Below are 24,109 nucleotides of genomic sequence, written 5' to 3'. Positions count from 1 at the left end.
CTCGCACAGGATTGTCCGCCAAGGAACAATTATATGGACATTAATGAGTGTTGGGACATGGTCGTAGCATATCGCCGATTCCCTGCTATTTCCTTCTAATTTTGTGCTCCGCGACAAGCATAAGGTCTTGCAGAAACAACCGAACTACCCCTTCTCCTCTGACACGTGGCTGCAATCGTAACAAGTGAGGTTTTTTTCCATAGAAACCGACAGTTTCACCCCTTTCGTGAGAAAGAAAGAGCTGGCCCGTGTTTCTTCTTCAAACAATGGATTGCACAAAGAATCATATAATTCACTGATAAAGCTCTTCTGTAACACAAATAATGTCTAAATTGTTCCGCCGACACTCCATTCTCATGAAAACCAAGCAATCAATTCTCTTATGAAATCACATCTATTATATTCTTGCTGTGATCAGGTAATTAAGGGTCTGCTCTGTGAGATATCAGAAATACGAAGCTCCAATCCAGAAATAATTAGTACCTCTTAGCATTTTTTTAACGAAAAACGGGAAGAAGGAAGAACTAATTCAACAAAGGTAAATGATGGCCGAAAGAAGTACTTAAGGTGTCCAATTAATTCTTAAGAGTTTACATTCCTTTTACAAAATCTCAAACAAATCTATTCACCAAAATTACGAACCGGCTAACCGAACGCATAGCCGCAAAGATCTCGATAGCAGAAAAGGAAACCAATTTCTTCTTCTTTGTTCGATTAAGTACCTGCGGTCGAATTACCTGGCCTACTTGATATTCATCTGAGAGAAATGAAAGCTTTACGAGAGACTGGTTCATTTGGGTTATTGATGGACACTGGGAAGCCGATCTACTAGATTTGGAAGTTTCGTTCTTCTCAAGTTTTGAGCGTTTCTGAGGTCATAAATACATAGTAAAAACGTCAGTACATTTCTATTTGTACAGCGTGGAGTGGTTAGCGCAGTGCGCGTCCAAGCTAGGGTCTGATTATTATAATTAAATGGATTGTCAACGTTGAGGCTATTTTCAACGTTGATCTAAAAAAAACTGGCACATTGTTAGAAGTTACAAATTCTACAGCTAAAATTTAACAGTTAATTCACAAAAACGGCACGCAACCGCCATTTTTTCGTCAGCGCATGCGCATTCATGTCGTCACCTCTCTGTGCTGCGCATAGAATGGCATCGGTAACCGTTTGGAATATTAAGCAGACACAGTCTCATACATGTTATCTACAGTAAAGTTTTGACACAGGTGAGAAAAAGCTTTCAATTTGAATATTTTATCTTAATAAAAGATAGATAATCATCATATTGATAAATTGCAGTTGTGCGCACCTAAATATGTATTTAAAAACTAAATCATTGCATTACTTACCGGTAACTATGTAACAGCCTTCAATGCTTTAAAAACGGTCATGGTAGTTTTTACAGTAGTTACTTAGCAGACCGTTATTTCTGCAGTCCACTTTTTAGTGTACTTTAGCATTAACAAAAGCTAATTTGGATCCAGTAAATCGAAACAAGAGAGGCTTCATTGAATGAAAATTACAACGCCTTTGTTTAAAACAGACAGGAAAACGAGCGTTAAAACCAAATGATCAAAATTGCGCTACTTAGCATGTAAATTATACACTGTACACCCAAAACGGAAATTATGTCAATTGACACAAACATGCTCAATTTCTTTCACTCCACATTTCCCCCCTCACTTCACTCCACTTAAATGCTTTAAAATACACAGAGAAATGCATCACTTTCATCAGCTGTTGGTCCGTGTGATGCACTAAAATTCATGAATTGAAAAGACCAAGCACGATCATTTCAAAGAAACAAAATTACATGTTTAACTATGTCAATTGATGCACCGAAAGTTCAACCTTGACTTGATTCATTTCCAGTTGTGTGTGTACGTAGTTTAGCAATGTATTACCCTAAAATAAAATACTACAAATGTGTAAAAGGGACCTGTTCAATTTGTACCCATGCTGTCCCATAAGCATGAAGCAGTATACCACCGATATCATCCATGATATACTTTGTTTAATGAAATTCGTCGACTCGGAGGTCGAGGGCGATCATGCCACCGAAGTTCCATGATTCGATTCACGAAATGGCCATGAGTGTTCTTAGTGATTATCCCCTCATCAATTTCATCTAATAATCGCTCACCCTCGTGATTAGTTAAAGTGGTAGAAAAGCGACGCTAAATAACAAAAATACAAAATAATTGTTCTACAGTTGGGAACACTGATGATGTAGTGACTTCTAATCGACTTGTAACCAAGGAGTTCCGGTTTCCATACCCAGTGGAGAGGCACATAATGGTTCGAATCGCACTTTATACTGTAGGTCCAGCCCTGACTAGCCAATCTGCCTGACAGACAATTCGCTTTTAGGAAAAATCACTCAACAGAATTACTCCTGCATGAACTGTTACATAACTGGTGACATGTATTAGATCGTAAAGGAAAGGAATACATCGACATAATTTCACTAGATATCAGTAAAACATTCGACAGTGTTCAACCAAAGTTATTAATACAGAAATTACATCAGCAATTCAAATTTTCTGCTACTGCATGCAACTGGATTGAAAGCTATTTACACAATAGGAGTATCGATACAAAAGTTGGCAACTCGATTTCGAACGGTCTGATTGTATCTCTCGGTGTACCTCAGGGATCTATTTTGGGCCAAAAACTTCTTAACATGTTTGTAAAATGATATCGCACGCAAGAAATTTGACTTCGAATTGCATCTATACGCAGACGACTGTCTCCTGTACTGCGCATCTAACAAATTAGAAAAAGTAATTGCAAATATTGAAAAAAGCATGCCCGAAGTTCTTGAGTGGTATCAGTCTAACATGTTGAAAGTGAACGAGTCTGACTCAAGTATTAATATTATCCACGGAAAACAATAACATCACGCAAGTTGACAATATTAAAATAGGTAATTCGAATATAAAACCAAGTGAGAGTATAAAATATCTTGGTGTGTACCTAGTTAAGGATTTATCCTTTTCATAACATGTGAAGATTGTGTGTGCACGTGCAGCACCTAGAATCAAACAGTTTCAATATGTCTGGAAATATGTACACCTTGTTCACAAATTAGCGTTCTACAAAGCATTTATTAGGCTGTTTCTGTATTCTATGGGATTAACATAAATAACACCAACAAATTAGAAAAATGCAAAATTGGGCTATTCGTAGTATACGAAATACAGCACACACGACTTCACGAACGAGCAGAGAAGAACTACAACTACTCACGCTTGAATCCAGGCGAAAATATGCGTTCCTACTCAAAATTCATCAGGCAATTCACACACACAACCACTTACTAAGCGGCAAGGTAATTACATGTAGTAACATGCATTATCCCAATCTGCGATCTAATAACACCAATAGTATCCGAGTACCAATATGTAACACAACAAGATACGGATCAAAATCCATATCATCGCTGGCAAGTAAGGCGTGGAACCAACTGCCTGTAGCCTGGAGAAAGGAGAGAAATTTGGCCAAATTTAAACAACAAATTAAGATGTTAATCTATGAATACTGACACCGTGCCTCATTTATCTCATTGCCTCCTTCACATATTCTTACTTAATTTCTATTTCTTGTGTGTTTCAATTATATAGGCACACTTATATTTTTCCATACATTTATAAACATTTAGCAGAATTGTATAGCTTAATAAATTAATCCATGTAGGGCAAAAAACTGTTTATATAGTAAGATAATCTGTGTAAAAAATACTGTAAGCTTAAGTGTAACCCTACTTCAAATAATAAATAATAATAATAATAATAGAGAGAGCAAAGATTTCCGTGCATATAGCACCCTGCCAGGAAGGCGCATTTAGGGGATGTGGGGGTTGGGCCCCACGCATTCTCGACCATTTTGAAGGTGATGTGATCAGCACCTCCCCCCACGCTTCAGGTACTCATTGATTTCAAGCTGGGTGAGCCCCAGAGCCTTTACGCGGGGACAAGGCCGTAAAAATTCCAACCTTAGTCCCTGGGACTCGAAACCGGGTCTCCCGCGTGGAAATCAGACGCCGTACAGACTACACCACCGCGGCTCTTTAATCTATGCATAAAGTGGACTTAAAAACTCAAGGCAATGAGGGGCAAGTAATTGCTTCGGATTCAATTATATATCGTCCAATATAGGTCCTTTAGAGGCCCAATATGGGTTAGTCTACCTGTGCTAAAATGGAAATTAAACTAACTGTACATAAGATTTCACTTCAGACAAGCCTTCACTAAAAGAAATAAATATGGAAAAGCAAACCTATTACATTGTTCTACAGAGCTGAAAAATATTACCTTGATTCCTGAACATGCCGCTCTCATGCTAAATAATTCGGTTATAGTACGAAAAACACCCACGATTCTCCCAATCCTACACGTGCCTCCTGCTGCACTAATCAATAATGATAGCATTCTTGAAGATATGGTTGGGAAAGTTCATCCGTATGTCACAGTTCAAATTGTTGGATTGCTGCCTACGAATATGGTGACATTTAAATGTCAACTCACGACAAAAGGCCTCCAATGCGGATATGAACCTCGTGTTAGGCTTTGTGTGTTAGAAAGAGTGTTTCTCGTGGACCACAAACAGCTACGGATTATGGAGCGGATTTCGTATTAGGAAACTTTGCTCACACCACCACGCGGAGGACGTAAGGAGCTAGGTAAGTAAACTGCATTTGTAATATTTAGTTTTAGCCTGCACGAACGAAAAAATTGTGAAACTAAGATCTAGCCCGCGAAACAATTTTTCATTCTGTGATGCTTTATCGGCGCATTTGGTCCCATCGCTGCTTTTGTGGATCTTCCTAGATCGAGTGTGGTAAGAAGTTGTGAGGAAGAGGCCGGAGTGGTACGAAGCGAACTTCTTCAATCCAGAATATAGGGTAAAAGAATGGATGTTCGCCATGCTGGGAATTTCGCCGTACTTGTGGTTTTTGTAATCGTAGATAGAAACTATACGTTGGAAACACTCACTGATGCCTGCAAAAAATCAAGTAACATGTGCTCTGTTTCCACTGAAAACTGCAGTGTGGTGAGCGAACTAGCAAGCAAGCAGTACAGTTGCGTCTACACAGAAGATAAAGAAAGGTGCCGAATTTCAATACAACCTTGGAAATTGTCATTTCGTGGCAGATAAGAATTATTTTTCTTCCTTTTAATTATTGATATCGTAACCTCAAACTGTAAGAATGTCGTGAAAATATTTGCTTTGGAAAGCGTGCACGTACAAGTAAACATAAGTTGTTTCTATCGACTATGCAGTTGCTGGTAAATTCGCCAGAGTAACAGAAAATGTGTCTTACAGGCGATCTTTCACACACAACTTGTTCACAATGCATATGAACATTTAGGCCTATGTTTCTTAAACATGTCTGTATTGTATCTTTTTAAGCAGTTTTGTATTGTCATTTGTAGGTCTTTTACACTTTGTTGTCTGAGTTATTGGCAACAACTTGGTATTTCATAGACTTAAACTGACGATAAAATGATAAATAAGTTATATGGCGAATTTCCCAGCATGTGGCGGGAATTTCGCCACTTTTTCTCATTTTAGTATTTTTAATATTACGTCATAAGTATAAGTAACACAGTATTTATGTTATATTCCTCATAATCCACAATGACTACTTTTTGTATCGTATAAATTTTGTCCTTCTCCTCCAATTCGTTTAGAAGAAAAAAAAATTAAAGCATTTTGGTGGCGAACTTCCTCTCCTTTACCCTACTACCATTTTCTGAATTATTAATGTTTTTTGCATTAAGTTAGAATTTATCATAAATAATTAAAAAAAAAACATTATTAGAATACCAAATGATATCGGCATATCATAATATGTACTTAAAGGAACACTCCGAATAGAATGTATTTGATCAATTTACATTTTTAACTCGTCGTCCGAAACTACATACAAAAGGACCTCGCGCACCGAGACGCGGAGAAACACGGAAAAATCCGGCAAAAGAACTTTTGTCGTCTGCTTCTACTGAAATCAAATGGTGTAACGCTTACTACAGGGAGAACGTGCGGAACCGAAGCACGGAATTTCCGGCTAGAAGTCAAGGTTATCTTGAGGGTTATCGCCCACTGAGACGCCGGAAGCAAAACTGTTCCGTCCTGTTGCCGCGCTTCCGGCGTCAAGCTAAAGAAAGATCTTGCTTTCAAATCCTGACTAAGTTTCACATCAGCAATACACATGGTCTTATCGAGGACACCTCCTGAAAGTGACGAGGGGGTGAAATTAAAATTTCGCCCATTCTTCCGCAGCCCCACGCTAATTGAAGAGGAGCGAAGAAAACTTTCTTCTCGTCTCAAGTCAGGAAAGAATCTGCGCCCCCAGCCTTTGTCCTCAGTGAGCAATCTTGCATTTGATTATGCCTACATGTATGCTCCTATCTTGCAGTCTTGAATAAGAGCGGTATCGAGACGGGACGAGCCTTGGCTCTCTCTCGTGTCGTCTCCTGTATGAGAACATTTGTTTTGTTCTTGGTCTCATCTTGATGGATTGATTTGGTGTTTTAAGTCCACTTTATGCACAGTAAGGCTAATCGGGACTGGACCTACAGTTTAAAGTGGGATGCAAACCACTATGTCCCTCCACAGGGTACCGAACCTTGGACCCGGTCTCGTCTTGAAATATAGACTACATGCGATATATTAATAAGTTGATTATTAAGCTAGATAAGATGTTTGAAAAATATGATGAATAAGAATGTTCAGAAACCTATGTATTCCTTATGGGGAATCAACTCCAACTTACAGTTACGGCTAATCAAATGGAAGTTACGACTTTTCCGCCTATCAATTACTACTTCAGTCTGCCCTTTTTCCGTTGATATATTTTTCTATGCCATCGGAAGTTTGATATTCCCAAGAGAACAAATAAAATAATACTTCCAGAAGAGCAATGTATTTCTCCTTGCCTCCTACGGCCATCCTGGCAGTGTTGCCAAACCTGATGCAATTTCACCGTAAACGGAGTAAAATCTTCAAGGAGCTAGATTTACGAAACTGGATAAAGTGCCTCCTGGGGTAATTTTAGGTGTCAAATGATTGGGGGTGTGGGTGATGGGGCGCTGTTGTTACTATTAGCTTTAAAGTGATGGCAATGTATTCTTAGTTTTCACCGTCTAGATCCGGCGGCATCACAATAATCCACCGATGGTCGTATGAAATCGAAAATAAAGTATTCCCCGATAACAATATTACGTCCTCTTCACGTCAGCCAAGGCGCTATAAACAAAAGTAGCTGGGGATGTAAGAGGGGTGGGGCGACGCAGCCAATATAGTAACAATATTACGTCACGTGGAAAATGTATACTTATGACAGAAGTTGTTTATGTAAGCCAGAGCCAGTGATGGCATCATAGTGGTGCAGGGGGTGGGTGCCAGATCTGGCTTAAAAGAGCGAGGCTGGCAACAGTTATCGGCAGCTGCCGAGAGAGAAGGACCTAGGGGAAATTGTCCCTCTCCCCCTTAAGAGATTAATTTTGCAATTACTATGGACAATTACTATCTATAAAGATTAGTCAGCCATCACCCGGTATGTCTGAATAAGAAGCATAATACAACAATTTCGGTCCAAGTGGAAATAGTCAAATGCCGCATATTATTCTTTACGAAAGTCTAGAATGAGATGCGAGTCAGATCTCGATTTTATGGAGTCTGACTCGGTCCTTGTCGTTGTGCCATCGACACGTCTCGTTCCGATCGATCGAATTCCGAGGCAAGACGAGACTTTTCTCACCTAGTTATCATCTATAGTGTTATTAGCAAATAACCACACGGTAACGAACGGAAATTACTGCCTGAATGATCAATACCATGAGACTGCATGAAGGTACGATGCAAAAGAATTCATGATCACTAATTTCTGATAACCCCTCGTATATTTTGACATTTCCTACATTTTAATGTACTGACATGACTCTAAAACCTCAAAGAACGTAATGTGCTATTTTAGAACATGCATCGACACAAGTCTAAAAACAAAAACAAGTTTCACTTAACACATCAAAATATTTACTACTCAATTAAATATACCGACTACCATGCATTTAGAAGAACAGAAGAATCAGCAGCAACTTACCGAAACTTTCACTCCAGTTCCAGGAGCCATGGGTAGGTAGTTATCGTGCCCCTGTCCTCCAGATCGCCTGTCGCCATCTAGCAGCTCCCTAGAGCCTCGGTGGGAATCTATGAGAAATCGGTCCCTAGGAGAAGGTGATGGTCCAGTGCTGGAATTGGATGAGATGCTCATTTGGTCGAGGTCACGATCCCGTGGAGCTTGATACAAGGAGGAATGTCTTGAGCTTAAATCAGAGAGTTCTTCTGACAGAAAACTAGATTCCAGAGACTTTGGCGCGGGAGGAGTCTGGTAGAGGTTATCGGACCCGCTGAAATTACAGACAGGAAGAAAATCGTTAAGTAAAAAGGTACACATATTAATTCAACTGTTTTCCCCTCTTGCACATGTACTGCTTACATGCTATTGTCTTTTTTTTAAAACAAAAATCCCTGTCCGTTTAAGACGCCAGTCCACGATTCAACTGTCATTGAAACAGAGCGTTCAAGACCAACAAAATCGACAATTGAAAGACCTTGGACAACGTTCATATTGGGAATCTTGAAAGATCTGAAATTGCACTCGTACAAAAGAAAAATCTGACAACAATCACATTTTACTGACGGATGGGAGTACGTATAACAAGAAAAGGAAATAAACAGATTAGCCGTAGAGCAAAAGTAATAATTTTCTTTCTAACGGAAGTTGTAGGCTATATCAGTGTGATGTATTTTCTCGATATTACAGATGTAATCTAATCTGAGACGCCAGAATAGAAACTGTGCGACACTAATGGTGCTAAATATTTTCACAAAATATAAATTAAATATTATTCCAACGGGTTATATGCAGTATTTGCCCAATTTTGTGAATCCAAAGTTCAATTTAAAGACCAATGACACAAAAAAATATTTTAGCTTACTGTTGGTCGTCGTATTTATCATCACATCACTAACTATTCCAGAAATATACACAATTCTTTATAAATAGCGACAAGAATGTTCCTTTCTCAAAACCACATGTACATCGTTTTAGGACAACGAGATTTGAAACTCGGCAACCCAAATTACGTAAGGCGTTGGTGGGTTGCGTGTAGAGTTAGGCACAAATTCAGGGTTGCCATATGAACAATAAATATTTATGAAATACGCGAAAGGAATAAAATCAAGTATTATTGTATAAAACTCTAAATAAATATCAGTATTACATTTGTCGCAAATAAGAAATGCTTTCTGAAAGAAAGAAAATCGATTTTCTAGTATTTCATCGATGATGAGGAAAAGAGGAGAGAGGAAACGAAAGGGGACAACAGATGAGAGAAGAAAAAAGAGCGAAAGGGAAAGAGGAAAAGTAAAGGAGATATGAAAAGATAGGACAGATGTGGATAGAAGTAATGAGGAGAAAGCGAAATGATGCGACGGGAGATGAGGAAAATTGAGCAAAGAGGAGAAGAGAGGAGAGGAGAGGAGGCGGCGAGAAGAGGGGAGTTGAGAGTAGACTAAATGAGAGAAAGTGAGAAGAATGAAAAGAAGAGTAGAAGAGTGCAGTGGAGTCGGAAATCTAAGACAGGAGAGGAGGTAAGAGGAGTGGAGAAGAATGGGATTGAGACAAGAGGCGAGAAAAGGAGCGAAGGCGATATGACATATAAGAAGAGGAGGAGAAGGGGAGAGAAGAGAAAGGAGGCAAGATGAGAGAAGAGGTATTTGCAGAAAATATCGCCTCGGCGTCAAGAATTGATGCATTTATCAAATTATCGATATTCAATATCTTAAAATGTATTGGAGAATGTATTAGTTCGGTGCGAAATGCCTTTTGGCTGAGTTCAGAGCAAGATAAAATCTTCCACGTAAGATCTTTGATTTTACCGGCGATTATACCACTGAAAACATGAATGTAATTTTTATATTTATAAGAATTATCTAATTTTTCTCCACTTCTCAGTTCGTTGAAATTAAGGTTTTGTTATTTAACATTTATCCTCCCCCCCCCCCCCATCGTTAATTCCAAACAGAATCATTCCGTTTCACACTGTATGGACAATGAACACAATGGGATATGTCTAAAACTTACGAAAATGTTCTGCCACCGGAGGGGTTAGAACCTACGACCATCAGGTTGACAATCCTTAATCGCAACCACTACCCTACAAGATTTCTTTCTTGAGAGTAGCTAGAAGGAGCTGACCAATGTGTAATGTAGATGCAACTCTCCTTCATGTAATGTGCAAAGAATACTTGTTTGTAACAAAGAAAACAAAGATAGTACGAAACTTTTCATTCGATATTTGCGGAGGTATCCTTGCTTTGAACTGGAGTGAATAAAGGGGTAAAATTAGTATGCCCTGAATTACCACAAATATAAATAGTTAATTCATTAATTTTTTAAGTAAATTCCAGATGAAGAACAATGTAGCCACTTTACACTGCTATTACAAAAATAATGTTACAATGCTCTTGTTTAATAGAACGAGAATTTAAAAAAAGAACACCTCGTAAGAAGATTCGAACCTGGGACCTCTTGATGTCCAGTCGAGAACACAAACCACCACACCACGCCTTTCTATTCTGTTGAAACAACAATTTTTATATATTCAGTCACTCCAGTATTCATGTAGTTGAGTTGAACTTTGACTTTAATTTTGAATTGCTTTTTCTTGTATTAGCAGCTATCTTCGAGAAAAAAATTTGAAGTCATGAAGAAAAACGAGAATATTGGTAGCTGTTGTGAAAATGCGAGTTATTTCTTCTAACTTATTATTGTGATTGGACATTATTAATGGTTTGATTTTGGTTTGAGTTGCTGTTTTAAGTCCACTTTATGCACAGTAAGGCTAATCGGGACTGGACCTACAGTTTAAAGTGGGATCCGAACCACTTGTGCCTCCACCGGGTATCGAACCCGGGACCCCTCGATTACAAGGCAATGACGCTACCACTGGTCCATGGAGGAGGCAAACATTATTAATGGAAAATATCTACATTGCAGGACGCATTAAGTACGCTTTATGCACAGTAAGGCTAATCGGGACTCGACCTACAGTTTAAAGTGGCCACATTGGGCCTCCACCAGGTATCGAATCCGGGACTCCTTGATCACAAGGCGGCGACGTTACAGTTACGCCATCGGGAAGACTTCGAAGTATTTGAATGTTTATAAATAATGTAATTATTCCAACCTGCGAATCCTCAAACTACCTGCACAGCATGTGTGGAAGTGCCTGCATTTCTCGTTTTCGTGGAACAGCTACAAATATTAACGTTTTTCTTCATCACTTCGATTTTTTTTTTCGCGAAGATCGCTGCTAATACAAGAAAAGCAATTCAAAATTAAAGTAAAAGTACAACTACATGAATATCCAACGACATTTGCAATATTGGAGTGACTGAATATATAAATATTGTTGTTTGAACGGAAGGTAAATGCGTGGTGTGGTGGTTAGAGTTCTCGACTGGACATCTAGAGGTCCCAGGTTCGAGTGTTCTTAAGAGGTGTTCTCCTTTTTAATTCTCCTTTTATTAAACAAGAGCATTGTAACATTATTTGTAATAGCAGTGTAAAGTGGCTACATTGCTCTGCATCTGAAAATTACTAAAAATAAATTAAACACATAAATGAATTGACACATTTTCAAAGGGATATTTTCACGTATAAGATCGTGAATTATGATACTTTAACGATAATTGTATACTTCTTCAAAGGCATTGACAAATATTAATAAATTAACTATTTATATTTGTGCTAATTTAGGACATACTAATTATACCTCCATTTATAGCGGAACCATCAACAAAAAAAAACCTGCGCAGACCCGCGACTCATGTGAACCATACTCCCGCGAGGAGGGGGGGGAGTGGACCATGCTTCCTTATGGCCCGAACTGAACGAATCGAGGGGAAGGTGCACGAACGACTTTAGGCGAAAGTTTTTTTGTTTGTGGTACCACTCGAGTTCAATGCAAGGATACCTCCGCAAATATCGAATGAAAAGTTTTCATCATGTGCAATTCTCCATTAAATATTTGCGCCGATTCGTACTACCTTCGATTTCTTTGTAACAAACAAGTATTCTTTGCACATTACATGTAAGAGAGTTGCATCTACATTTTACTGGTCAGCTACTCCTAGCTACTCTCAAGAACGAAATCTTGTAGGGTAGTGGTTATTGTTAAGGATTGTCAGCCTGATGGTCGTAGGTTCTAACCCCTCCGGTGGCAGAACATTTTCGTAAGTTTTAGACCTTACCGAATTGTGTTCATTGTCCATACAGTGTGAAACGGAATGACTCTGTTTGGAATTAACGATGGGGGGGGGGGGGGAGGATAAATGTTAAACAACAAAACCTTCATTTCAACGAACTGAGAAGTGGAGAAAAATTAGATAATTCTTATAAATATAAAAATTACATTCATGTTTTTAGTGGTATAATCGCATCTAAAATCAAAGATCAGTCAAAAGGCATTTCGCACCGAACTAATACATTCTCCAATACATTTTAAAATACTGAATATCGATAATTTGATAAGTGCATCAATTCTTGACGCCGAGGCGATATTTTCTGCAAATACCTCTACTTTCATCTTGTCTCGTTTCTCTTCTCTCCTTCTCCTTCTTTTCTCCCCTTCTTCTCCTCTTTTTATATGTCATATCGCCTTCACTCCTGTTCTCGCCTCTTGTCTCAATCCCATTCTTCTCCACTCCTCTTACCTCCTCTCCTGTCTTAGATTTCAGACTCCACTGCACACTTCTCCTCTTCTTTTCGTTCTTCTCATTTTTTCTCATATACTGTACTCTCAACCCCCCCTTCTCATCTTCTCCTCTCCTCTCATTTCCCTCCTCTCTTCTCCTCTTTGCTCCATTTTCATCACCTTCCTTCGCACCTTTTCGCTTTCTCCTCATTACTTCTCCTATCCACATATGTCCTATCTTTTCTTTCCTCCTTTATTTTTCCTCTTTCCCTTTCGCTCGCTCTTTTCTCATCTCATCTGTTGTCCCCTTTCGTTTCCTCTCTTCCTTTGTGTAGACTCATCAGCGATGAAATACTAGAAAATCGATTTTCTTTCTTTCAGAAAGTATTTCTTATTTGCGACAAATGTAATACTGATATTTATTTAGAGTTTTATACAATAATACGTGATTTTATTCCTTTCGCGTATTTCATAAATATGTATTGTGCATATAGCAACCCTGAAATTGAACCTAACTCTACACGCAACCCACCAGCACCTTGCGTAATTTGGGTTGCCTAGTTTCAAATGTCATGGTCCTAAAACTTTTAAGAGAGACTGCACAAAAGAACACGCCAAAGAATGAATATTTTGATAGATTTGAAATAATATGCAAGACTGTACATTTATAATAAATTTATTGCACTCAGAAACACAATGTAACAATATACGAAGTAACACACACATGCTTCATATGTAATTCGCACATGAAAGTCCCTAATTTATGTAATTAAATTATCAATTATAATTGCATAATATGCCCAATAAACATATGTATCACATTTATGAATCGAATCTTAGTTTACTTAACAATAGGCTTAACACACCTCAAAAGAGGCCTTGGATTCGATTTTTTTCACCTGAAATTAACTTCTATTGTTGACACTATGAAAATTAAACACTCAAAGAGGAAAATTCTCACTGTATTAGGTTTTGAATATCGTGTTACAGTATAAAATCTACCCTTCAAGTTGAGTTCCGTATAACAATGGCATTAAAACTCATCCCCTGGGAGAGAGATTCATGCATACATTATTGTTGTTTAGTTTTCTTCTTATGTTAATAATTACATTACATATTAACTGACTTTAAAAACCTTGATCAGTAGCTACACCACCTGAAAATTGGGACTTTCACAGCAAATATTTCTAAAAGATCCTGCTGCTTCTCATCTACAATTTCGAAATGTTCATATGATCACTAAGGATGAAATCTATTATTATTTTTTTTCCCTTTGGAATTTTTCCCGTTTATACTAGCGTGTAAATCGCCCAAATTACTCTCATGAGTAATTACTTATGCAACAGATTCACATACAAAGCCCGTTTATTTTGAAAAATATATACTTGCCAACCTAAGTAATACAAATAATTTTAAAAACCACAAAACGCAATTGCATTTCCTTGATAATATTATTGAGGCTTGTTATTCCACATTCTAGAAGTTATTTTCGTCACCTCGGTGTTAGAGCTTGTTGAGTGCTGGATTCACAATCACGCCAGCGATGGTTCCGGGTACGAGTCCTGGCATGGGTATTTCTTTGCTAGTGTTTCTTTGTCAATTTCACTTTATCATCATTCATCCTCATCGTCGCGATCAGCCTGAAGAGACAGATATACGACTTAAAAATAAGAAAAAGAGAAATGTAATAGATTTTCAGAAATGTTGTAGATTATTGAGGCAAATAACTAATGACTAGGGCTAGGATTTTTAATGCAATTTTTCCTTTGTATGTGGTGAGGCAATAATTACAAATGTTTGAGAAGTACAATGTTATGCATGAAAAATTTCATGTTACATACTTCGACCTATAAGGTAGGTGACCCGAACATGGCCCACCTAAGTTTTGACTTTCTTTTACCAACTTTAAATCAGTTTTTACAAGAAATGACTATTCGATCACTTAAGTGTGTTTAATTGGGAATAAAAAAAAATTTAAAAATTTAAAAACCTTGTTCGTACAAGGTGCAATAGGTAAAATGTGAAAAGTGACAAGTGGGCCATATTGGGAACAGTTCTTTACATCTAGAGATCAAAAATTCAATTTAATTTCGATCTTAAGATAGACGTAATGATCCAAGAAGCAGAGATGTAATTGTCATTCGACTAATCTAAAGACCATTAACATCTATGAAAACTGAAGCAACAATAACAAAGATACTCACACAGACATTGCTGAAGTACCCGATATCCTTCGATCATCGCCACCCTCTCTGCCCTTCGGAGGAACGTCATAGAATTCCCAGTGCGTGGGAGAAGTGGTGGGCGATTCCATGACTCTTCCACCCTTTGGCGTCAACCGAACGTTCTCGTAAGGGCTCCCCAGTGATGGAATGGGTATCGGTGGTAAGGGATTGGCATTTTCCTTGTCTTCTGTATCATTCGGGGAGCCCAGCATGGCCCGATGTTCTGTAAAGATAAGGAAGACGAATTATTATAGCCTATTCATCGTTCTTCTCAGCGAAGAAAGTCAGAGGTAAATTTATTTGAAGCCTCAACAGCATACCAACTATACTAATTTCCGAATAAAGAACAACAAATGTAAGTAAAATATAGTGAAATTAATCTGTTGGGTGTGTTAGCTTTCAGTGGCGTGTACGTGTGTGTTCATAGACCTGCGCAAGCTATTCAGAAAAATCAATACCGTTAGGTTTTAAAGAACGTAGGCATATTTGTCACGTTATTATGGTTAGATTCCTTGCACCAATAAGCTACCTCTCTACATAGTAACTACCATTGTTAAGTAAATTAGCACACAGAAACACGGGCTTTCTATCACGTTGTTCTGATGAAGAAAATGGAAGCAACCCCCCTTACGATCCGGACTTGGTGCTGGGTTACTTTCAGCTTGACACCCACTGAGACGCGGCAACAGACCCGTTTCCGGCGTCTCAGTGGGCGATAACCTGAAGACTTCTGGCACGGAAATTCTCGCTTCGGTTCCGCGCGTTTCCATGTAGGGGGCGTTACACCATTTGATTTCAATAGAAGCAGACAATAGAAGTTCTGTTGCTATCTGTTGCCGCGTTTCTCTGCGTCTCAGTGGGTGTCAAACTTCAATATATTTTTACACTTGAGAAAGTTCCTCGCAGGTCGATGAAGGTAAAATGAAGAACAGATATGGCTTCATACGTAGGCGACAGATGTCTTAGACGAGTGTCTACACAGATGTCCTAGACGAGTGTCTACAACAGCCTGTGTCCTTGGATCCTATCAAGACAAAGGCGCCTATGTTTGCAATTAAAGAAGAAAGAAACTATGTCAATACATACAGAAACTCAGACATGCGAGATGGGGTATGGCATTAGGCATGTTTGTAGAAATATATTTCAGCAGGGTTCGTTGCACGTTAACCAATTCTATCATATATAATTTTAAATTTTATAATCAATAACTATCGGTATAGTATTATGAAAGATGGCGTACAAATACAGGCCTCACGACAATCTGAATTTTTAAAAAAAAAAATTCTACGAAGGGAAATAACGTAAAAATAAATAGAAAATGTTCATGATTTATAATACTGGGTGAGTCTGTTAAAAGAGGCCCCGTGGAAAATATGCTCCTTGCATGGAGGCAACCCTGGTACACCGAAGAGAAGAGCGGGGTAGAGGACAGTCCAGGATATCGGTGCCAAGCAGTTTTGACAACATGACATAGAGGGGGATTGAAAAGAAAGTGTCTAGTAGTGACCCAGAGGCAGTTGAGTGCTGTTGAGCGGCGAGGAAAGTTGTGAGTGTGCTTCGGTGGGTCAGCATGGTGTTAACGCTGCAGGAGCGTATCTTTGTTGTCGAGATGTATGTACGCTTCGATTCTTGGAAACAGTGTGCAGATTTGTTTACGACGGAGTTCGCGGTTAATGGAGTTCCAGAGAAGGGCCCCAACCAAATCAGTAATGCAAAAACTGATTGCAAAATGGCGGGAAACCGGATCCGTACTGAATAGGCCAAAAAACTGTCCGCTCTGAGGCAAAGGTGGGCGACGCACCGCAGCTAATGATACGCAGTACACGAAAATCATCTCGGCGTTTGGCACAACAGTTCCAGGTGTCCCAGTCAACCGCTATGCGGATCCTGAAACAGGACTTGAACTTTCACGCATTCAAAGTTACCTTGATGCATCAGGTGCGGGGATGTGGACAAGGCAGCTCGTATGCAGTTTTGCGAGTGGTTTCTGTCCAATATTGCTGCAGGATGGTTACTTGTTCATTTCCGATGAAGCATGGTTCCATCTGTCAGGCTACATAAACTCCCAGAACACGCGACTCTGGTCAGGTGACAATCCACAAGTGTTCATGGAGGTTCCACTGCACGCCCAGAAACTCGGTGTCTGGTGTGCTGTGTCGTCACGCCGCATGATCCCTGTGTTCTTCCATGAGACTGCGAACTCGGCTCTTTACATCAGTAACATATTCAACGTGTTTGTTGAACAACTGACTGAGGATGAGCGAAGGAACGCTTACTTTAAGCAGGACGGAGCTACGGCGCATACAGCATGTGCAACGATCACGCGCATTGAGTCAGTGTTCCCGACTGATCGCGTCATCAGCCGTGGCACGAACCAACCTTGGCCACCTTGTTCTCCAGATTTATGACCCTGTGATTTCTTCTTATGGCGAGCTCTAAAGGAACAGGTGTATAGCAACAACCCTCACACGCTGAAAGAACTCCAGAACATCATCACAGCTATTCAGGCCATCCGCAGGACGTCCTCGCCTGTGTTTTTTCAGAACATGTGGTATCGTCTGCACACGTGCCTCGAGGTCAACGGAGGACATTCCCAGCACCTCCTCTAGGTAGGTTGTTGTCACACTGTCTGTACTGTATTTACAGAAGACATGTTTCATTCATTTATGTTTATGTCAAGTTGTCTAAACTGCTTGGCACCGATATCCTGGACTGTTCTCTACCCCGCTCTTCTCTTCGGTGTACCATGGTTGCCTACATGCAAGGAGCACATTTTCCACGGGACCTCTTTTAACTCACCCAGTATAACAAAACGTTCATTATTTCCAGTTGATGAAAAAGTGTCCTGATTATTATTTATTATTATGCATAATTTTCGTAGACACTATCAAAATGAAACTGACTTATCGCATTATAATCCCTTCATGTAAGTTTGGAGGAAATAAATAAAATACAAGAAACGGCAAATAAATATTGTCTTGTTTAATTTTAGTTCTTGTCAAGTCTTTATGGAGAAGTGTCCAGATCTCTCATCTAAAAGTCCCCGTATGACACAAATATCTTATTTCTAAAACTAAGAAGTACCATAGACATTAACTGAATTGCAATTATAAACAATGGAACATTTCTTATGAAATGCTACAAAACATACTAAATGATAACATGAATGCTCATGATATTAGACAGGGTGCGAAATCATTGCAGATTGGTGGGGGAAAGGAGCAGAAAGACAGACAGACACACAAACACACACACAAAATATATATAAATATATATATAATGTCATTAAATATATGTCAATTATTCAATAATCAAATTATATTATAAAATATACAATATAGTATATCGACTGTTATTCAAAATGTATTTGTAAATTGAATATTTTCATGTATTACTGATGATATGAACAATGATTTGCGTAAGGAAGGAGGGCAAAAAATTAAGACACATTAAGAAGATAACAGTTTCCTGAATAAAATTCACATATAAATGCTATTACGTGTTTTATTAATATATTTATGTACTTCGTGGTTGCTAACGAAAGGCGATGAGAAATGGAGAAGAAATAACAAGTCGGTCTAATTTCTGTGTTCTGGGGATTGCTGAGTTCAATGTCCTAAGAGATGAGGCTCTTTGTCGTCCGTTTTTTTTTTTTGTATGTTTTCGATATTATATCAGTCAAGTATATTCGAATCCCAAACTAATTGTTTATGTTTGTTGTTAAAACAAAAACTCTCCCCCCGGTAGAATTTCGTGGGGAGGGGGGGATTTGAGGACAAGATTGTTGGTGGTGGAGAATTCCTCTCCGTCCCCGCCGAGATTTTGCACCCTGATTTTGAACATTCTTAGGATCATTGTGACTCACTTGCTATAGCGTAATTAGTTTCTAAAGACAAATTCATGATAATAGCTGAAGTTGACACGTACTTTTGATTATGGCAGTGATCTCTTGAGTAACGTGCGTCTGGAATTGGCCGAGAACATCCATGACCGTCTTGTGATATTGGTCCTGAGCCTGCAGGTCTACTCCACCTTCCAAGAGGCTCCTCACAACCTCCACTTTCCCGCAAAGTGCAGCTTCGTGCAGGGCTGTCCCGGCCGCTGTCCTCACGTTGACGTCGAACCCCGCATTCAGCAACACGCTCACAACGGCCCTGAAAATAGATGAAGAGGTTTTGTAAATTCAGCTGCTGCTTACTGAAATAAACTTCGCACTACTTTATATTTAACTACGGTTGTTTAATTTACGTCGCTTATTTGTGTGGTTTAAGTTAATCGCGACGGGGAGATGAAAGAAAGGTACGAGTACCATAACAGCATTCGTCCGAAGTGACTTAGGAACGGGAAAACCTCAGTCAGGATGACTGGTCCAGGGATTTGAACTTCGACTTCCCGTACACGAGCCCTTCAAGGCATCTCCGGCTCGACTTCTGACGGCTTCAGTTATGCTTCATAACTGAAACACAAAACCCTTGAAGAAAGAAATCCATCGGAGTTAGGTCGAGAGATCTCGGCGGCTAGGTTAAAAGATTTGAACTGAATTTGAATTTCCACTGAACAAAACTCACTCCTGTTTACGGAAATCAGGCGAAACCCCATCTAATTGAAAAAAAAATTAGTCATTTGCTATCATATACTGGACAATTAACTACAAATTTTGTAAAGAGATACGTTACTTGTTGTAAAGAAGTTTTAATTCGCTTTTCTGCTATGTTGCCGAGTTGTATTTGAATAACCCTATACTAAGAACCCTATAAAAGAATTGCATATCCAAGAATAAAAGTTTCTCTCTGTATCTCTCTAGATAATCGCGACGACGAGGATGAACGAACCACTTCAATAATAGCCAAGTGTTTGAAGAACGTTGCTTATACCTCGAAAAAAAAAATGCTGAAATGATCCAAAATTATTAAAATGCTCTGTCACGCAGGAATGGCCAAATATATAAACATACATGTACATATTAATTTAATTAGGTTTTCGTAACACGAATATCAATGCGCTTCAAAAATATATCACTATTGACAAAACATACATACATAGCCTACGTAATTATTATACAGCACTTATTACTATGAGGTCTACTGAAGGAAATACTTGATAAAGACACCAAGCGAACATTCCTATGTGCCCAATTTGAGTAACACCTTGCAAATATTGTTTATTTACAAACAACGATGCAGAGCGCGTTGATTGGTGCTAAAAGCCTGTCCAAGGTAAGCGCATTAACAGTTGCACACAATGGAGGTAAACAAAGGATATTTGACAGCGGTTACCACACACTCCAGTGGATACGCCTGTCACGTTCACAAGTACACTGACGCGCTTTCGGAAGTTCATATGAAGCAATACTTGCCTTTCTCTCTGCACGCAAGGCTACCGAACTACGTAAGCTGCAATGAGAGTTCTTAGCAGAATTTATCAATCAAAGGTACGCGTACCCCTGGGGGTTCATTTAAGGGTATTAAGGGCAGGACATGTGGTCCAGTCGGTAGGCGTTGACTTGGAGTCCCGGATTCGGTTCCCGGTATTGGTGGTTTCAGGTGGGGAATCTTTCCAGAAATCTTTCCCTGCATGAAGTGACTTCAGGGTTCTGCCAACCTCGAGTAAATGGATACCTTGGGAGTAAAAGCGGCCCGAGCTTTGCCCATAACATAAAATGGCCGAGAAGGTGAATTTGTAGGCCCCCTCTCTATACCTTCAGGGAGTGTCGCGAGAGAAAAAAAAACACGGTGCAAGATATTTCTCCCTCATCAGACCCAAATATCCGTATCTACAAGGGTTAATTTTCATACTTATCGGCCTCGCCTGGGCGTTCCTTGTGAGCATCTCTTCATCAATTTCATCCTATCATCACTCATCCTCATTAGCCACAAGTGGCAGAAAAGCAAAGTAAAATGAACCATATCAATCAATCATCCTTATCAGGAATGATTATATCACTTCTCCCTACATTTGTAGCACACATTTCAATTATATTTTGAAACGTTACCTTGTTCATATATCTAATAGCGTTTCATGACGATACATCTGACTCTTGTAAAGCTGGGAGTAAATATCCAGATTATCATTAAAAAAAACTAATGAGCAATGCTTTATGAAATTATTTTTGCAAGCTCAAAGAGGAATAATATATTTATAAATTTCAAGCACGGCGTTCATAAAACAGGATAATCTACATCGAAGGTTCTTACCTTTTAAATGCCTTTTGTTGTTGAAGACCCCCCCCCCCCCTTCCAGGACGTAAATCAATATTTTAAGTTCCAATGTGCATCAAATACTTATTAAAAGTTACTACTCAGGACTTTTATTACAATACTCTCTCTCTCTCACACACACACAACAAATTACGAGGATCAGTCAGTATTATTTTTTATTTGATTAATTTTACTTCGAGTCTCTTCCACTTTCGGCTAATTGCGAAGATGAGGATGATTGGTTATAAGATGAAATAGGTGAATAGACAATCACAAACACATATGGACAGAGAATAAGTACCATAGAGAATTATACTGGCCATGGGTCCAGACGCCAGAGCCTCGTTAGTCAGCAAAATGCAGTCCAGGGTGCACTACGTGGAAGTGAGGTTGACATTTGAGTATTTTGAGAAAGGATCAACCCTTACACCCCTCAATATTGATTCAAACTCGAGTCATCACTTAATATCCGCACGAGTTATAATTGTAAAGATGTATGAAGAATCTTCATCTCGCCTTCCACGAATTGCCATGAGGTGGCAGGCCCAACCAGCTTGTAGACTACAGGCGAGTAGAATTATATCAGTTGTGTGTGTGTGTGTGTGTGTGTGTGTGTGTGTGTGTGTGTGTGTGATCTCGTGTACAATGGAAGTCATTTATCACGGTGGAAGACGGACAGCGTGCCTTCCTGTGGTACAATCGCCGGCAATAAAAATGGGACACCTATATCCTGAAATATTTGCTTCCCTGCAAGACATTATAAGTGTTGCCTAACTCTAAGGCGATAAGTGGATTTTAATAGAGAATTTTCAATCGCAACTTGTACCACCACCGTAGAGTTATGCAACATACATAACGCCTTGCAGGGAAGGAAGTATTTCAGGATGTAGGCGTTCCAGTTTCATTGCCGGTGACACTACATCTGCTGCATACTGTATATTGTGTGTGGTGATGAAGATCCAAGTTGCCGAACAGTATTAAGTATTGAACAGTTCAAGTGGCAGTGAATGTGTGCACTAAGGGAGTCCCAGATGTCCGCGACACTGCAGAATATCGCTCTGTAAAAGCATTTGCAATGTTTTAGGTTCGCTGTCACAACATCCAGCATACTTGCCTGATCTGGCTCCGTCCGTTACGCTCTTTTTACCGTGGACGAAAATTTTCAACATCTGACGAACTTCAAACTGCCGTCCGCAAGTGTGTTCGAGCTATCACTAAGAATAGTTTGCTGCTGCGATTCGCAACCATCCATATCGCTGGCGAGTGTGTGTATGGAGCATGTTGCACAGCCTATGGCGTAATTTTCTCTTGGCATCATCACCATCCTCACTACACAGGTAAATCTGAATCAGTATTGACTGACCCTTGCACAAACATGAAAATATGTGTATGTATATATCAGGGTTTAGTGTTAAAATTTACTGAAATATCGACTGTCTACCTCGTCGACATCTCTCTCGTGTATAAATTCGTAATAATCTCTTTCTGTCTCGCACCGTGTAAAAACACCCGATTTCGACAGACAGGAAAAAAAACTGGAAAGGACTCGCAACATCCAATCCTCGGACAGACAACCATGAAAATATGCAAACAATAGAATACGTACTGCATTCGAAAATCCTAAAACGCTGAAATATGCGCACTTTAAAATTCACAGTGGAAAACGCCAGCCTGTTGCTACACATCCCAAAATGCCGTTGGTGTGCCAGTAATTTTGATTTCGACCGACAGCGTCGGCATGAGAAGATCAAATCAAAGTAAATGTTTTCCCGTCTAATCAGGCGTTAGCACGGGGATGTATTCAATATAGCGTCCGTTCAAAGCCTCGCTGTTTTTGCAACAAATCCACACACACACATACAGATGCATGCATTCCGATTACAAATGTCCAGTGCAGATTTCGTCATGCGTGAATTTACGGTTGAGAGTACATATATAGGCTCGATTTTCGCGCGGAGCGACCAGCATACACACACACACACACACACATCACGTAGTCCGCCTCGAGTAATTCATGTGTTTGTGCGTTATGAACCAAAGCTCTCAGAGAGAGGCATGCTTGTGGGGGGATATCGATTTACTAAGTGTCAATTGGAAATAGGATAATCCCTGTTCCTCCTCTCGCAGGCCCCTTCAAGCCAATCTGATAAATTGAACGGCACGACACAAGCAGAAGGACGTCAAATATCTGACGGATCCCAGCATCCGGATTTGAAATATGCACGGATTTCCAAGATATCCCACCCTGCCCCTTTAGTTCTGCTACAGCTGGACCATGAATGAGTAACAGGGGAGACACAAATCACACATGCAACACTTCTAAATAGCGCATTGTTCGTTCCAATTGTGCTTCTTTGTCCAGCTGGAAACTGAAGTATTAATACGGCTAAGAATTAATGGCGCGATCACTGTTGCAGAGTATTTCAGCGCGTAAAGCCGCTTATCGATGTCAATTTACGTATATTTCTTTTTTAGAAAATACCCGTGGCATTTTTTTATCAATTGGTTACGGCGGTTCAGCATGACACGAAAAGAAGGGTTTTCCAAAATCCTATTTGGTTGCTGAAAGCGCTTGTTCTTGCATGACTTCGAAGCATATGTCTAATTTTTTCGAATACAACAAAATAACACATGCTTTGAGACGCACTCTAGTAGCATGATCTGCTACAAAACAGGAAAGCCCACACACACAAAGACAGAAAAAAACTTGAGTAACCTAACCATTCACCGTCTTCTTCTGTCTTTCTTATCAACACCCAAAGTTACAATGTTTCAAGTTTACCTTAAAACTGACAATCTTCCGACGAAAGTTAAGTCTTCCTGTTCATTTACAAAAACGGAATGTAACCGTTTCTTTGTTTGCATGTTCAATCTAAATACTTTATTTTGAATAAGGATAGGCAAAAAATATATATT

At 39.4% G+C, this 24,109-nt stretch overlaps 1 protein-coding gene across 2 annotated transcripts in view; it reads right to left on the bottom strand.

The window, feature by feature from the left end:
• Positions 1 to 24,109, bottom strand: part of LOC145988628 (ankyrin repeat and SAM domain-containing protein 1A-like) — a 200,706-nt gene that overhangs the window by 85,619 nt on the left and 90,978 nt on the right. For both annotated transcript variants that reach the window (XM_083123652.1, XM_083123653.1), the window contains exons 6-8: positions 18,924 to 19,150; positions 14,976 to 15,219; positions 8,112 to 8,418 (exon numbers count right to left, since the gene is read on the bottom strand). In XM_083123652.1, the coding sequence (XP_082979778.1) occupies positions 8,112 to 8,418; positions 14,976 to 15,219; positions 18,924 to 19,150 (778 nt within the window). The remainder of the gene's footprint in view (positions 1 to 8,111; positions 8,419 to 14,975; positions 15,220 to 18,923; positions 19,151 to 24,109) is intronic.

Source organism: Lepisma saccharinum, chromosome 6, assembly GCF_977018435.1.
Source record: "Lepisma saccharinum chromosome 6, izLepSacc3.1, whole genome shotgun sequence".
NCBI lineage: Eukaryota > Metazoa > Arthropoda > Insecta > Zygentoma > Lepismatidae > Lepisma > Lepisma saccharinum.
Note: the sequence above shows the minus strand (reverse complement) of the source record. Positions and strands in the feature narration are given on the sequence as shown.